This window comes from Rhinatrema bivittatum, chromosome 7 (genome assembly GCF_901001135.1).
Source record: "Rhinatrema bivittatum chromosome 7, aRhiBiv1.1, whole genome shotgun sequence".
Lineage (NCBI taxonomy): Eukaryota > Metazoa > Chordata > Amphibia > Gymnophiona > Rhinatrematidae > Rhinatrema > Rhinatrema bivittatum.
Window position 1 is genome coordinate 96,397,142 of NC_042621.1, and position 15,404 is coordinate 96,412,545.

General features: G+C 42.6%; 1 protein-coding gene across 4 annotated transcripts in view; it reads left to right on the forward strand.

The window, feature by feature from the left end:
* Positions 1–15,404, forward strand: part of LOC115095285 (anillin-like) — a 173,973-nt gene that overhangs the window by 82,531 nt on the left and 76,038 nt on the right. For all 4 annotated transcript variants that reach the window (XM_029608758.1, XM_029608760.1, XM_029608757.1 and 1 more), the window contains exons 10-12: positions 3,399–3,518; positions 3,880–4,124; positions 4,362–4,483. In XM_029608758.1, the coding sequence (XP_029464618.1) occupies positions 3,399–3,518; positions 3,880–4,124; positions 4,362–4,483 (487 nt within the window). The remainder of the gene's footprint in view (positions 1–3,398; positions 3,519–3,879; positions 4,125–4,361; positions 4,484–15,404) is intronic.

Below are 15,404 nucleotides of genomic sequence, written 5' to 3' on the forward strand. Positions count from 1 at the left end.
ATGGGGGGAGAGTAACCCACGCTGCATTTACACGTCAGGTTCCATGTTAGGAGTTACCACCAGGAAAAATCAGATCGCTATAGTGGACAATACTTTAAAATCCTTGGTCATCTGCAACGGTAGTTTAAAAAAAAAAAAAGCAAGCAAACGATGTTAGGAATTATTAAGAAAGGAACAGAGAATAAAACAGAATGTCAAAGCCTCTGAATTTCTCTATGGTGAGGCTGCACCTGGAATACTGAATGCTGTTCTGGTTGTCACATCTCTGATACAGTTGCATCTGTAAAGGTACAGAGAAGGGTGACTAAAATGATAAAGGGGATGGAAAGGCTAAAGAGGGTTGGGGCTGAGGGGGATATTACAGATGTCTATAAAATCATGAGTGGAATAGAATGGGTAAATGCAAATCAGCTTACTCTTTCAAAAAATACAAAGTCCAGGGGACACTCCATGAAGTTAGTAAGTAGCACATTCAAAATAAATTGGAGAAAATGTTTTCACTTCCTGCACAATTAAGCTCTGAATGCATTGCCAGAGGATGTGGTTAGGGCAGCATAGCTGGGTTTAAAAAAAGGTTTGGATAGGCTTCTGGCGAAGTCCATAAATTGTTAACCAAGTAGACTTGGGGAATAATTACTAATAATCACTGCACAATAGCTTGGGATTTTGGCAGGTACTTGTGACCTGGAATGGCCACTGTTTAGAAGCAGGATACTGGGCTTGATGGACCTTTGGTCTGACCCAGTATCTCAATTCTTGTTGTAATGTTCTTAATTTAAGGGGGTAATTTAAGACTGCATAAGAGCAAAGTCTGCAGGTAATCTTTAAGTAGAACTTCTGACATAGGAATAGATTTTTGTCATAAAAGCCAATGTTCTTGTGAAAGTTTCCCAAAACCTCTAGATAAATTTTTCCCACGAACAATGTATCAATTCACATCAGGACTGTGACATTTCACACACTGGCTAAACTGTATTAATCCCATTTTGTAAGCTCGTAACAGTGACAATATTTTATATAAAACCCTCAGTATTATCAGTATTTTGATAAGTCAAAAGAACACAATCTCTCACATGACCGTCTTCTAGAGGGAACCCACATCTCTGCCATACTGCTGCCAGTACTCTGCACACTGCAAGTGTCTCAATTTAAAAAAAAAATAAATCAGAACTTTTATGCAATTTATACAGTTTGAGAGTCATAAAGGTAGGTTATGTAATTGTTAATTCTCTTCCCCGAAGCAAAGTGATGATCTAATTCCTAGTCTGTATGTATATAAGGAAAGAAATCAGTATCTGCAAAGCCTAAATGGATTTTACTGTCTATATTCAAGTGTATAAATGTGTTTGGTAGGTACATCAATAAGTGCTGTGTTAAACCCCATTTTCTCTGTATGCAGTCTTTTTTTTTTTTTTTTAAATAAATATATCTCTGGGAAGAAATTCCAAAATGTCCTGTAAGGGGTAGAAAAGGACACATTACTAGTTAAAGAAAAAAAAAAAGGAAACTGAGAAATGTCCACACTTTTCATGTATTTTATTAGCACAGACTATAGCAACCCACCTGAGCAAGCTTTCCTTTTGACTTTCGAGCACGCAACAAATATTTCAGATCTAGGAAGAGTATATGCTGTTTTTCCAGTTCTAGGGGTGTATAATCTTTGGTTACTAGCCCATAATCTACTAAACATCAGGTGACATACCATATTGTAAAGTTTAAGATGTTTAATGTCCTGCTTCATTTTACAAAAATGGAGGAGACAGGGTAGCCATCTTGGTTCTCAAGAACTTCAAAGCTCCTTGGTGCATTAGACTTCACTCTGCATGTAGCTAGCTCTGTCCATTTACATATTGGATAGAGAGAGAAAAAAAACCACTTGAGAGAAAAGGCTTAATTTATCCATGCTCTTCCCCCCCCCTTTTTTTGGTACAATTGATATAGAAAATGTTGTAATGCTAGTGGTCATATTAGTCCTAGAAAAAATGGGAGTCCGTTCTGGTACATCTTAAAGGACTAACAAGATAATGTAGACCATGGGCTTTTGAGACAAGACAGATCTCTTCACATGTGATACCACCTCGGACTTGAAAGTCATGCACCTCTGTATCTTATTAGTTAGGATTTTTGAAAGATATTGCAACCTAATAAGACTCTAAAGTTTTGAAAGTTCTGAAATTGATCCTAGCCACCTGCTGAGAATGGAAGTTGGCAGAGCTGATCAATACTGTGACGTTGTACACACAATAAATTCAAGTCCGAGGCCTGTGAAAACTGAGTTTTTGCTTTCAAATTTGGATGACTTACTCAGAGGAGGCTGCTCAAAAAGTAGAGCTGAGCATGTCTGGAGCCTATGCTGCTTATACAATCTAGTTATTTTTACAGGGCACTCAGCACGTATCATCCTTCAGTACTGTGACGGTTTAAGCTTTCTTAGGATAGAGCTAGAAGGCAGTGTTAAGAACAGGGTTGAAAGGTTAGGTAAGACATGGAGTTTGGGGGATTGAAGGTGGAGACCTAGATGTGTTTAAATATGGGAATTTATATGCTTATCTGCCCAGAATGGTAGATGACACAACAGACTTGAATAAGGAGCAGTATCATGCAGACTGTCAAGCTTATACAGCTGAGTGTTATGTTTAACTTTAGCAGGGTAGATGAAAAACTGAGTGGACCAACTGATCCTAACTGCTGTCCTCTATGTAGTTAGACAAACCTAGATAACTTGATTTTCACCCACTACAAGATGAATAAAATTTGGTGAAATCAGCATGTTTTGTAGGGGTTAAATCAGTTGAGCAAGGGGATAGTGTAATATCTAACTCTGATAAAGCAAATAAATTGGGTTTTACAAATAAAGGTTAACTTTATAGCGGTCACACAGTATGCTCGTTGCCTAAGCCTTATTGAAACTCTACTGGGTGAAACACTCATCTCAACCAAAAATTTGACTGACACATTTCAGCTCATTCCTCAGATCTGCTTCCTTGTTGACATTATTTCCTCCCCAAAAAATCTTATTAATTTTAAATTAAGTGGGACATGACAACATTCTTTCCTTAACATGGGATAACTTTGACATTTTCTCCTTGATCTGGGCTCTCACTGGCCTGGGATGACTATTCTATACCATATTCCTTCACTTCCAAACACATTTTTAAGGTAGTAAATTAGGCAGCATATACCTATTATCTTTTATTCCAACACAGCATCTATATTTTATTCTAATGTTTCTGATATTGATAAGACTGCTCCTTTCTGATATAGCAAAGTTATTTTCATTGAAATTGCATTCACTTGTAGATTGCAAATTGTTATCTTGATCTCATGATACACAACGTGAATGAACTGTTTATTTTATTCCCCCACCCCTTAAATTATTTTCACTTTGTTGCTACAAGGCTCTGGGAAAAGCTTCAGTCCAAATCGCAAAGTGACCTTTGCCCTGGAATCAGAAACTATTCCTTCTCCAGGTTACGCTGAAGGTGATACAGGATCATGTCTAGAGCTGGAAGGACCAGGTAAACCACAGGGAAGACATTTAAAGGGACCATTTCGGGGGGGGGGGACTTTGTTACTTGATGTCCTGAGTACAGAATAATTTGATGCTGTTAAGGTTTTGACACTTATTTCATTTTAGACTTTTCTTCTGATCTTGTCTGAAAATCAAGCAACTTAACTGCTATTCCAAAGGCACAGCAGTTATCTATATTTTAAATTGTAAATTACTAAAAAAATAAGCATAATTAAAACAAGGTGTATATAAAATACAACCGTAAACATAATCAGAATATAAACACAACAAATTGCAGTATGCAATCTTTTAACAATATAAAAATATATTTAAAAAAATGTTATAGCTGAGTCTCTGTGTTCTTATAGATGCCCGAAATGGACTGAGCCCCAAAGAGACAGAGGAAAAAGAGGGGAATGAGCTGATGAACAGCTCTCAGATCATTGACCAGATCTTTGAGGGAATGTTAGACGGCAGCGAGGGCTTGGGAGAGTCATTGGAGCAAGACCAGGACATTCCAGAGGGAAATGAAGATGAATTGGACCTACTTCCCATCTCCATTTTATCTCCACTAGCAAAATCTGTCAATTTAGAGTCCATCACCACCCCACTGGTGAGTTATTCCTACAATTTTCTAAATTGTACATGTTAGATACTGTTTAGTTAAAAGGTGCTCTATAATTCATAAATTTTTGTTTCTGGCTTCTAAAGCTCGTGTAGATCTGCATCTCTGAACAAGTTGGTCTGTCTTAAATTTTTATAACAAGCCCTTCAGATCTTGCATTATGGTTGGGTTGCAATTATGGGATGGATCTTCATCATGGGAATAATTCTGACTTTGTTTGAACAGAATTCTGTGGTCTCAAGCTTGCCAGAGCTCAGTCAAACCTCTCTGCACAGTACTGATGGTGAATTGCCTGCACACCTTGCACAAGTTCCTCTTGTCCTGGAGGACTCTGCTCCATTCTACAGGTGAGGCTCTTGGAGCACATCCTTAGGGGACTCTTTGTTTCATTTTATGCAACTTTCCACACTGCAGTGTCTTAGGTACATTTTTAGGACCCACCTGGTATCTGTGGCACGAATGCCATGGGGAAGGTTCTCTGTTTAATCCCAGAGGTCTGGTCTTCTGCAACTCAGGTTGCTTTGGGTTTGGGACGGCTGTTGTAACCCAAGACAGCAGAGAAGATGCAGCTAGAAAAATAACTGCTTTTCTGTTGCTTAGCTGGTGGGAGGACTGGGAGAGCCCATAGCAGAGTGATATTTGGTTTGGAGGAGGATTAGGGGATCCATAGAAGCCCCCTGCGCTCATGCTCTGATGCCATATCCTGGCTTACTGCAGTTTTGTGGGGATCAGGCCCTTCCATAACAAAGGTCAGATTTTACAGCCTTTATCATATTCACTAAACCATGAGAAATCAGGAATCTTGTCCTAGCTTCTTCAAATGGGGGGGGGGGGGGGGCAGCTTTAAAAATAAAGGTGGATATCAATAACATAATCCTTAACTTGCCACACCAGTCTAGATGTGTGGGCTTATTCCCCCTGCTAGCAGATGACACACCCTCATCTATGACATCACTGGTAGTTACCATGGTACAGCTGCTATACAAACCCTACAGTCTCAGTCTCACTCGCACTCAGATGGAAGCATGGTCTGGTAAGTAGGATTGATGGCTCCCCAGGTTTGACTTGTGCCCAGTCGAATTTCTTTGGGCAGTTGTTAACTTCCATAAACTGCAGGCCAAGCTAGCAGATCTCCAGCCCTTTGACTCCTGGCTCCAGAGGGAGCTTGGTAGAGTTGAGATGAGAGCCATTTAGACCAGGAGGATCTTCTGCAGATCTCTGCCCCATTCCCTTTCCCCCTCTCTCTGTGGGTCAGCAAAATGTTTTGGGGTGTGGGTTGGTTTTTTTTGAGGAGCTGCTGCCTCATAAGTTCAGAGGTTGGGTAAGTATTTGACTCCAGCAAGATTGTTTGGAGGAGGGCCCTGGTGGCAGTGTTGGGCCACTGAAGTTTAGATCCCTAGAGCTTTGGGAAGGCTTTTTTTTTTTTCTCTCCCCCCTTCTCTCTTCCTCCCCCCACCCCTTGATTGGGACTCAGAGCTATGTTCAAGCTTAGCCGTGGGATATGCAGCAGCTGGCATATTAGCAATACCTCTGGCTCTTTCTACCCAGTTTGTGAGGCAAATAGTGCCTTCCCTCTTGGGAAGGTGCAAAATTGTCAGTTCTGACAATATGGGTCAGTCTGAGATTGCAACAAGCACAGAGCTGCAGGATCTGTTCATAATGGTGCTAGGCTCATTCTGGCACTGCCTATGAGTTTTGGCAGGAATGTCTGCATTAAGTTCCTCATGTTTTTGTTGCCCAACATCTTTCAGAGGCAAGGCCTGGGAAAACACTCTGTATTTTCTAGAAGTGAATTTTACTCAATATGCCTCCAGTCTGGAGCCCTCCTCCCTGACGGGCCGATACAGTAAAAATCACAGGAGAGCGGGCGAGCGCACAGGCCATTCTCCTGTGCACGCGATTCAGTAAGTTTATTTAAATTAGGGCCCGCGGTAAAAAGAGGCGCTTGGGACGCTAGCATGTCTCTAGTATGGGATCCTAATTTACAAGGAGTTCTCAAGTTGTCTAGAGTAGGGTTTCCTTAAAAACAAATGTAAGGCTTTTAAGCAAGCGGCACTCTTTGCTGCCAAATGCCATTCAGCACCCTTTTCAGATGCCACAAGTTGATGCCTGGGTCTCAGCAGTGACTTGCAAGACAGTGATCCTGGTAAAAGGATGCACAGTCCGTAAAGATCCTCCGGATAGGAAAATTGAAGCACTCTTGAAGCATGCTTTAGCATCCTTGCTCTGGCACTTCAGATTGCCATTTGTGGTGGTTATATGGCTAGGGCTCTCTTGTGATGGGTTCAGCAGCTCCCAGAGATATCTGACAAGTAGGGCTAAACTAGCCATGACACATGGGTAATGTTATCAGATGGTGCCAAACAGACCTATCTCTCTAGCTCAGTAAAGTTTTACTTCCTAGCATGCGCAGCAGTTCCTGCTTCCTTGTGAGCCCTTTGTCTTCATTTTTCTTAGTTCTCATGCTGAAGCTTTTTGTTGCATCACTACCTTGGCAGCCCCTCAACAGCACTTTTCAGTGCTACTTGTAACAAAACAAAAAAAGTAAATACCTCAAGCTATTTGGCTTCAAGGAGAGTATGCTTATGGCTGCAAAATGTCCATAACAGACTGCCATATCATCTGTTAAATACTTGGTCCTGATCACAGTTCAGCTAAGTGCTATGACTCTGGATGTCACTAAGATCCCATAGGAACAAGTCCTGGAAGATGAAGAAAGTTCACAGGAGCACTGCTATTCCTCCTTTCAGAACAGCGCTCCTAAGGCTCTGTCCATGCCAAGTCAAGCAGGAGGTCCCCCAACTGCAGCGTTGGATTCCAGATCTGCTGCAGTTCAGGAGTCAAACAAGATATTAAAGTGTTGAGCACAGAAGCTGGTGAGCTCCTCTGCGCACTCATGGCCCACTTGTGCTTCATCTGCACTGCAATTCATTGGAGCCAGCACTATGGTTGATGTTCAATAAGACACTTTGTGTAGGAACAGGCATTGGAGAGAACTGGAGGAGACTCCTTGCAGTTATCTTCCACCATGTTGGTGCCCTTATCTCTGTCTTACTTCTCCTTTCAAGAGCTTCTGCCACCAAAGAGATTGAATCCCTCCTAAAAAAACAGAAACCTTCTAGCCATCCGGCTGATAATATCCCATCGAAACTCCTGCTTCTCATCCCGAACACGATCTCAGGACCTCTGACAAGCATCATCAACGGCCTTCTAACTCAAGGAAGTTACCCAGACAGTCTAAAAAACGCTTCTCTCAAGCCCCTCCTCAAGAAACATAATTTAGACCCCAATGTTCTGGCGAATTTCAGACCCATTTCTAATCTCCCATTCGTTGCCAAACTTACGGAGAAACTGGTAAACACCCAGCTTTCTGAATATCTAGAGGACCATAATATCCTATTCCCTTCGCAATATGGTTTCCGCAAAGCACGCAACACGGAAACCCTCCTCATCTCACTTACAGATCATATCCTAATGGGGTTAGACAAAGGACATTCCTTTCTATTAGTCCTGTTGGACATCTCGGCGGCATTTGATACAGTCAACCACTCCATCCTTCTAGATCGCCTAGCAGATATCGGCATCTCTGGATCAGCCCAAAAATGGTTCAAGTCCTTCCTCAGCAATAGAACTTTTAAGGTCAAAATCAACAACAAAGAGTCTCCCCTAACAAATTCAACCGTAGGTGTACCACAAGGATCCTCCTTATCTCCAACCCTCTTCAACATTTATCTTCTCCCCCTCTGCCAACTGTTATCGGATCTCAACTTAATTCATTATCTGTATGCAGACGACGTGCAGATTCTAATCCCTATAACAGAATCTATCTCAAAAGCTCTTACCCATTGGAATAACTGCCTTCTTTCCATCACCAATCTACTTAACAGCTTAAACCTGGTCCTCAATGCCTCAAAGACAGAGCTACTCCTCATCTCCTCAAATGAAAACAATTTTCCGCCACCATCACCTCACAATTCTCACATTACCTGTAAGCATGTTAGAGACCTTGGGGCAATACTAGACAATCGACTAAACTTAAAGAAAATGGTCAACACAACCTCTAAGGATTGCTTCTACAGACTACAGGTTCTAAAACGTCTTAAACCATTACTATTTTTCCAGGACTTCAGGACAGTCCTACAAGCGCTACTATTCGCCAAAATAGACTACTGCAGTGCACTCTTCCTAGGCCTCCCCAAATCTACCACCAAACCACTGCAGATGTTACAAAATGCGGCAGCGAGACTGCTGACCAGCACCAGCCGCGGTGAACACATCTCACCCATCCTCAGTAACCTACATTGGTTACCAGTAAATTTTAGAATCCTATACAAATTAATCACCCTAATTCACAAAACCATCCATCATCAACTTCAACTCGATTTGGAAATCCCATTCAAACTCCACTCCTCTAACAGACCAACTAGAGAGGTTCTCAAAGGCACTCTACAATTTCCTCCGACTAAGGCCACACGTCTCTCCACGACCAAAGACAGAGCTTTTTCGATAGCAGGCCCATCTATTTGGAATAACATCCCTGCAAACCTCAGATTGGAACCCTGCCTCTTAACTTTCAGAAAAAGACTCAAGACGTGGCTCTTCCACCAAGCCTTCTCCGATCCTCCAGACAATCACTAATGGCTTCCACTCTCATCCGGCCTTGGCATTTATTTTCATGAACTATGGACTCTGGTACCTCCAGGTTAAAGCACTTTCAAGCTTTAACCCGTTCTCTCTATCGTATCTTTCATAATTAATACTTGCCTCTATCTTCCTTCCAGCTTGTTTTAAGCTTCCAAGTTCTTGACTCCCGTTGATTGTAACTTTGACTTATTCCTATCTATGGTTATTTATTGTTTACCTGAATTGTTCCTTCAGTTATACCCTATGTTAAATGTAAACCGATCCGATATGGTTATTTACTATGAAGGTCGGTATAAAAAACTGTTAAATAAATAAATAATTGTTAATGTATTGCAAGTTGAACCTTGTAAACCGTTATGGCTTTACCGAATGACGGTATATAAAACTCAACAAATAAATCAATCTGGATTCTGGTACTGGCTATCAAGGGAAGCTAAAGAAGCATTGGCATCTGTTTCCATCAATGCTGGGTTTTGGGACAATCCGGTGTCTGCAGAGAACCTCCCTAAGCAGTCCTGTGGTGAGAACTTCTCCTCCCAAAAATCCCAGGACTCATGACTGCCTCCAGTGGTCTTGGTGCCACACCTGATTCTCTGAAGAGTAGGTGGCCACCCCTCCTGTCTCCCAGTGGGTGTTGCCATCGGCTATCATTGAGGAGGAATTGGATAAGATCCAGCAGGCTTTGGAGAAGCCAAAGAGGGCTGTCACCTTGGACTGATCGGTGTTTCCAGAATTGCCAATTTTTGCAACGTATGTTTGCCTGTTAAACTGGGTGGAAAGATTCAGAGGCATTGGAAATATGCTAGGTCCTGCACATCCCACAACAGAGTATGAGCTGCCATAGTCCTGAGGCCTTGGTCAGAGGGGGCAAAAGAGGAGGGAGCCTTCTAGAAACCCTGGGAATTGGGGGGGGGGGGGGGGTAATGGGCCAGAGCCTCTAGGGCCCTCCTCTTTTCCCCATTCCACCAGGGAAAAGAAGATTCTACTCAAAGTACCTCCCGATTCTGGGAAAAAACCAAGGGGACTCATCTTAGACTTGAACAAGTTTAACAAGAGAGAAGTTCAAGATGGTTTTCTTGGATGGCTTGATTCACTTCCCCAAAAAAGGGGGACAGTCTATGCTCTCCTGATCTAAAGAATACTTGGATTTCTCAATCACAGAAAATTTCAGGTTCATTGTGGGGAAACTGTCACCTCCAGTATCCCGTGCTACCATTTGGCCTAGCATCAGCCCCATGTGTTGTATGCATGGGTTCGATAGATCCCTCAGTTTTTCCCAGTCTTGTATACCTATACTGGAGGTTCCTGTGTATGCCCTTTGCAACCAGTCTAAATGATCAGCTTATAAGAACTGACCAAGCATTCATCTACCCTTCCCTCTTTCCCCCCCCCCCCCCCTGGTTTCCTGTCTGTTATATTCCTATATAAATAGCAATAAGATTCAGAGATTGTAATTAAAAAGTGGTTCTATTTTTCTGAGCTATAATAAAAAATAGAGTATAATAGATACAAATGATAAATGTTTAAGGTGCTAAGCTGAGCTATGTACAAATTGGTGGCAGTTACTTCCCTGAGAGATCTCTGAATCTGAATTGATTGTCCGGTCAGGCAGGAATCGGGGAATCAGACACATGAAAGCTGTCACTGCAGGCAGGATCTCTAGGAAGTTGTTGCTGTTCAAGGGTGGGAAATCGTGGATACAGCATGCTGGGAGGCTTCACACGCAGGCTTGTCTTCATCTGGCAGTCACTTGCTGGCTCTTGGGTGTCTGTTTTCTCGCCAGTCTTTTGTCTAATAGGAGTCTCACTCTTCTCTTTAAAACTGTCCCTCTCCTGGTACAATTCTTTTGCAACACTATCACTGGTCTTCTCCTCTTATTGGTTATGACACCTTTTCCAGCCTGGCACATCTGTTTGTTTTTTAAATTGCCATCTTTAACCCCTCCGGTACAATTATTCACAGTTTACTTTTTCCCAAATATGTAAATATGAAAACATTTTTACTCTTTCCTCCTTTAACAGCATTAGAAAAATTACTTTTTTAAAAAGCGAAGGGATGCCATGTATGCATTGCCATGTGGTTCACAGGAAATCTCTAATTACTGAAAACAAAGAAAAAGCTTCACAGCAGTTACAAAGACTGACATTGCCTTGCATTAAGCATTCTAAAGGCAGCATTGGTATCTGTTTACATAGCATTGTGGTCACAGAGCCTCTCACAGCAGGAAACAAAACAGGAGAAATATCACACTTTTCTCAGACTTTGCATTAACGCTTCTGTTCTGTGATAAAGCATTTTAGCCCATCCCTGTATCGAACATTTTATCCCTTTGCAGTAGTATATTGTTTTCTATGTGAATTCTGAGCACTACACACCATGTGTCTTCACCAAATGTCTTGCTGTGGTGGCAGTGCACCTATGTAACCTGCAAGTGCACGCATAGCCCTGTCTGGATGGTGAAGAGCACTTCTCAGACAGGAGCAACGGAATCTGTGCTCACGACCATCCGGGAGTTGGAGTTTCTAGAGTTCATGGTCAGCTACCCCAAGTCTTATCTGAGGCCATCACCTCAAATGGAGTTTACTGGAGCTCTCTAGACATGACTTGGGCAAAAGCCTTCCATCTGCAGCAAAAGGGATCCAGATGAGTCAGCAAACAGCATAGAGAATGCAGAGGTTACTGGGCCTCGTGGCATTAAATGTAAAAATCTCTCCCTCCATATAAGGAGAGCCAGTGTGGTTCCCTCTGTTCATAGTAGCTGCAGGACCTCTGGGACAGCATTCAAGTTGCACAGCCTCTCAAGGGCACACTGTCCCGGTAGTATGAGAATTCTAGTCTGGCCAGGGGCATTCCTTTCCAAAATTTTCAGATACAAATTGTCCTTACGGTGGATGCATCCAACTTGGGCTGGGGAGCTCATGTAGAGAGGCTCTGTACCTAGGGTCTTTGGTCTACTCAGGAGAAGCTCTAGCAGATACTCTTCCTAGGGCTAAGAGTGAGCTGGAATGCTTTAAAGTAATTTGGTCCAAACAGGTAGAGATGTACTACCTTCTGTTTAAAGAGGCTGTCCAGATGTGGGACTTGGCCATCTCAAGGGATGGCTCTCAGGGTCACAGACCTGACTGGCAATGGAGAATGTCCTGGTGGACAGATTTGAGTCTGTCGTCGTTACCCCATGAGTGGTTCCTGAACTAAGGTGTGTGTGTATGGGGGGGGGGGGTGGGCGGGTTTGGAGTAGCAAAACAGATATTCCTCCAGTGGGGCACACCTGTGGTGGATCTGTTTGCATGCCCTCAGAACAGGAAGGTCCCACAGTTTCCTTAAGGAAGAGGCAAAGCAAACTAGCCTTATATGCCTTTGCCCTAGATTGCATACAGCATATCCTTGCCCCATATCAGATTACACTAGTTATGAAGCTTGCGTTGAAGCTCAAAGAAAACCAGAGGAACTATACTTGTAGCTCCTTTTTGACCAAGACAGATCTGGTTTCCACTCGTCAGGGAGTTAATCAGAATGGGGATGTCCCCAGATCTCATCACTCAAGATCAGAGCCAGTTGCACCATCCCATCAGGTCCCTGGTGCTCACCTGGATGTTGAGAGGTTTACTATGCAGTTCTGTGATCTATCATAGGCTGTCTTGAATTCTTTTAGCTTCAAGAAGAGATTCTATTAAAAGGTCCTATTAGATCTAAGTGGGAGGTTTGCTTTGTAGAGCATAAGACCCTAGATCTTTTTCCTTGCTCTATTCAAGTTCTTGATTTCCTTCTACATCTATCTGAGTCTGACCTTAAGACCAACTCATAAGAGCATTTGGCACCTACCATCAGCATTTAGAAGATACTTATCTCTATACAACCTTTGCCAGTTTATGCAGGGCCTACTTGATCTAAAACCTATCAGGCCTCTCACTGCGTCTTGGGACTTCAACGTGGTTCTGCCCCAGCTGATGAAAGCTCCCTTTGAGCCACTACACTCTTTGACTCGAAATATATGATCTGGAAGGTTGTATTTCTGGTGGTGGTCACTTCACACAAGGTTTACATGCTTCAGGCTGTAATAACTTACCGCATTTTATCATTATAGGTTGATCTTGTGCACCCATCTGAAGCTTTTACCTAAGGTGTGGTGTCTGAATTCAATCTTAATCAGTCTGCTGACTTCACACATTTTTTCTCAGGCAATATGTCCACCAAGGTGAACAAGTACTGCACAGTTTGGACTACAAAAATGCCTTGGTCTACCTGGAGCTGACTGAAGCCCATAAAATCCATCCAGCCTTTGTTTTGTTTTTGATGCCAGCAAATTGGGGATAGCCATTACCAAACACTCTCTAATTTGCTAGCAAATTGTCTCTTCCTACTACATCCAGGCGGGCATGAATCTGGTGCGCCATGTCAAGGCTCACTGTACTGAACCATGGTAGTATCCGTGACTCACTTGCAATCAGTCCTCATGGAGACTTGCAAGGCTGCAACGTGGAGTTCTTTCGATCCATTCACATCTCACTATGGCCAACATGACAGGTTTGGCCAATCCTGCAGAATTTAAGCTGTGGAACCCAACTCCTTTCCCTCCTAGAGCCTGTTTTTGTTCTTATCTGCTTCTCCTAGGTTAAGTATAAAATAGGAAAGGTTTGTGGCCACAGAACAGCAGGATATCTGTTCTCATGAAACCTGCGTACCTTCCCTTGAAGCTTTTATTTTTCTGCTAAAATAGAACTAAGGGACTTCCATATGGGCATGTATAGGCATGCTCAGTGAGGCACAGTCAAAAAGTTCTAGAAACTGACATAAGTTGTTTGGGTCTGTTTTCATTGGATGATGTCACCCATGTGTGAGAACTGCTGTTCTTGAATACCAGTTATAAGTGAGCAACTGCTTTTCTATGTGGCCATCAGTGCAGTTAGCTCAGGAGAGTATCTCTTAGAGTCCAATATGTGCTTATTTTAGAGGAGGATTTCTTCCCCATTTCCAGGTCATGGTATGTTACATGGACTGAATTGGTGGTGAAAACTGTCTTTATCTTAGTAGCCAGTGATGTCAGGACCCCCTTCAACCTATCCTGTCCAGGGTATTGATTCTTTCCTAAGAGGGAGTCCCTGTTATCCCTGCATCTCACAAGGACTCTCTGGGACCTAGCCCACATCAGTTGTACGAACCATCCTTCTCTGAGGAAACTATCCAGCAGGTGTCACCACTATCTGGAGTATGCCTTAGGAGTATTCTCTCCAAGGCAACAGAGGACTCTTCTCTGATTTGCTACCATCTTCATTGCAGTTATGGGTTAGTGTCCATCCACCTTTTGGTTCAGAGGAACGATTTATGGGGATTCCCTTGGACCCTCTTATCTGAGTTCCTGGAGCATTCATCTCCATCAGAAGACCTCTCATACTCTAAATTCCTGGACAACATCCGTATAAGGCTATTTGGATTAATGTTCACAGGCCCTGCATCAGTCTTTGGACTATTTCAGATTCTAGAAATGCCTTCCAGACAACAGATTCTGATTCTGATCCACTAGATCTTGTGGGATTTAGAAATAAAAATGAGAACCCGGTCTCCTGCCCTTCCCCTCCCCAGTAGCAAGGAAATTGGACCTTAAATAGAGTTCATCAGTCTCCTGGGTTTGGAGTAGTTCAGCTACTGCATCAGTCTGTAGTAGAATCTGCTTTAAAATATGCTAAAAAGATTGGAATGTTTTTGAATAGCCCTCCTAATAAGGACCCCAGGTTGTGGGACAGTTTTGGAAATAGTCTTCCAGAATTTGATGCTCAATGCTTGCATTGTGACTCAACTGTATATGGTCCAATACTTACATGACTGCATTGACAAGCTGAAGCCTCTTCAGTCTCTGGACAGGGAACAGGCTCTCCTAGATGAGTGTGAGCATCACCTCATCTGATTTGGTATATGATGCATTTGGGACTACAGCAAGATCTTCTGCAGCAGCTATCTGGGCATTCCAGATGGCTTGGTTGAGGCCCAGCAGTCTGTAGGAGGATGTTCGTGACAAGTTGGCAGATATCCTGGGAACAGTCTCTTCAGAGACAGAGAAACCAGATTTAGGAACAGATGTGGCAAGTCTGTCCTTATTTGGAGGTCCAAGCAACTTCTTAAGTATCTATGGCTAGATGTATTAGAGACAACTACTTACGATCTATTAAAGTCATAAGGCTCCAGAAGTCTGCCTTGTTAATTCAATAAGGGCTTATCTTCTTGGGCAATCTTCAGCATAAATGCTGGAAGATATTTGTAAGGTCTTCCCTTAGATTCCTTTGTGAAACACTACAGATTGGATGGTCATTTCAGAGAAGATGCAGCTTTTGAAGTTGGTGTTCTCAAGGCAGCCCTAACTACTTCCCTCCAAATTTAGTTGGTTAGGTATCTTCCATGCATCTGGACTGGTGTACGATAAGGAAGGAGAAACTTACTCTTACCTGTTAATTTCCTTTCCTTGAATCCTGCAACACCAGTCAGGACCCACTCAGTTTGGGCCATTCTGCAATTTTTTTTTTTTTTTTTGCAGAAATGACTTGTTCTTTTTGGTATGTCCTGAGGCTTAACTTTCTCTCCTTCCTGGTTTTTGGTTTTTTTTTGTTTTGTTTTGTTTTTTTTTTATTGTTC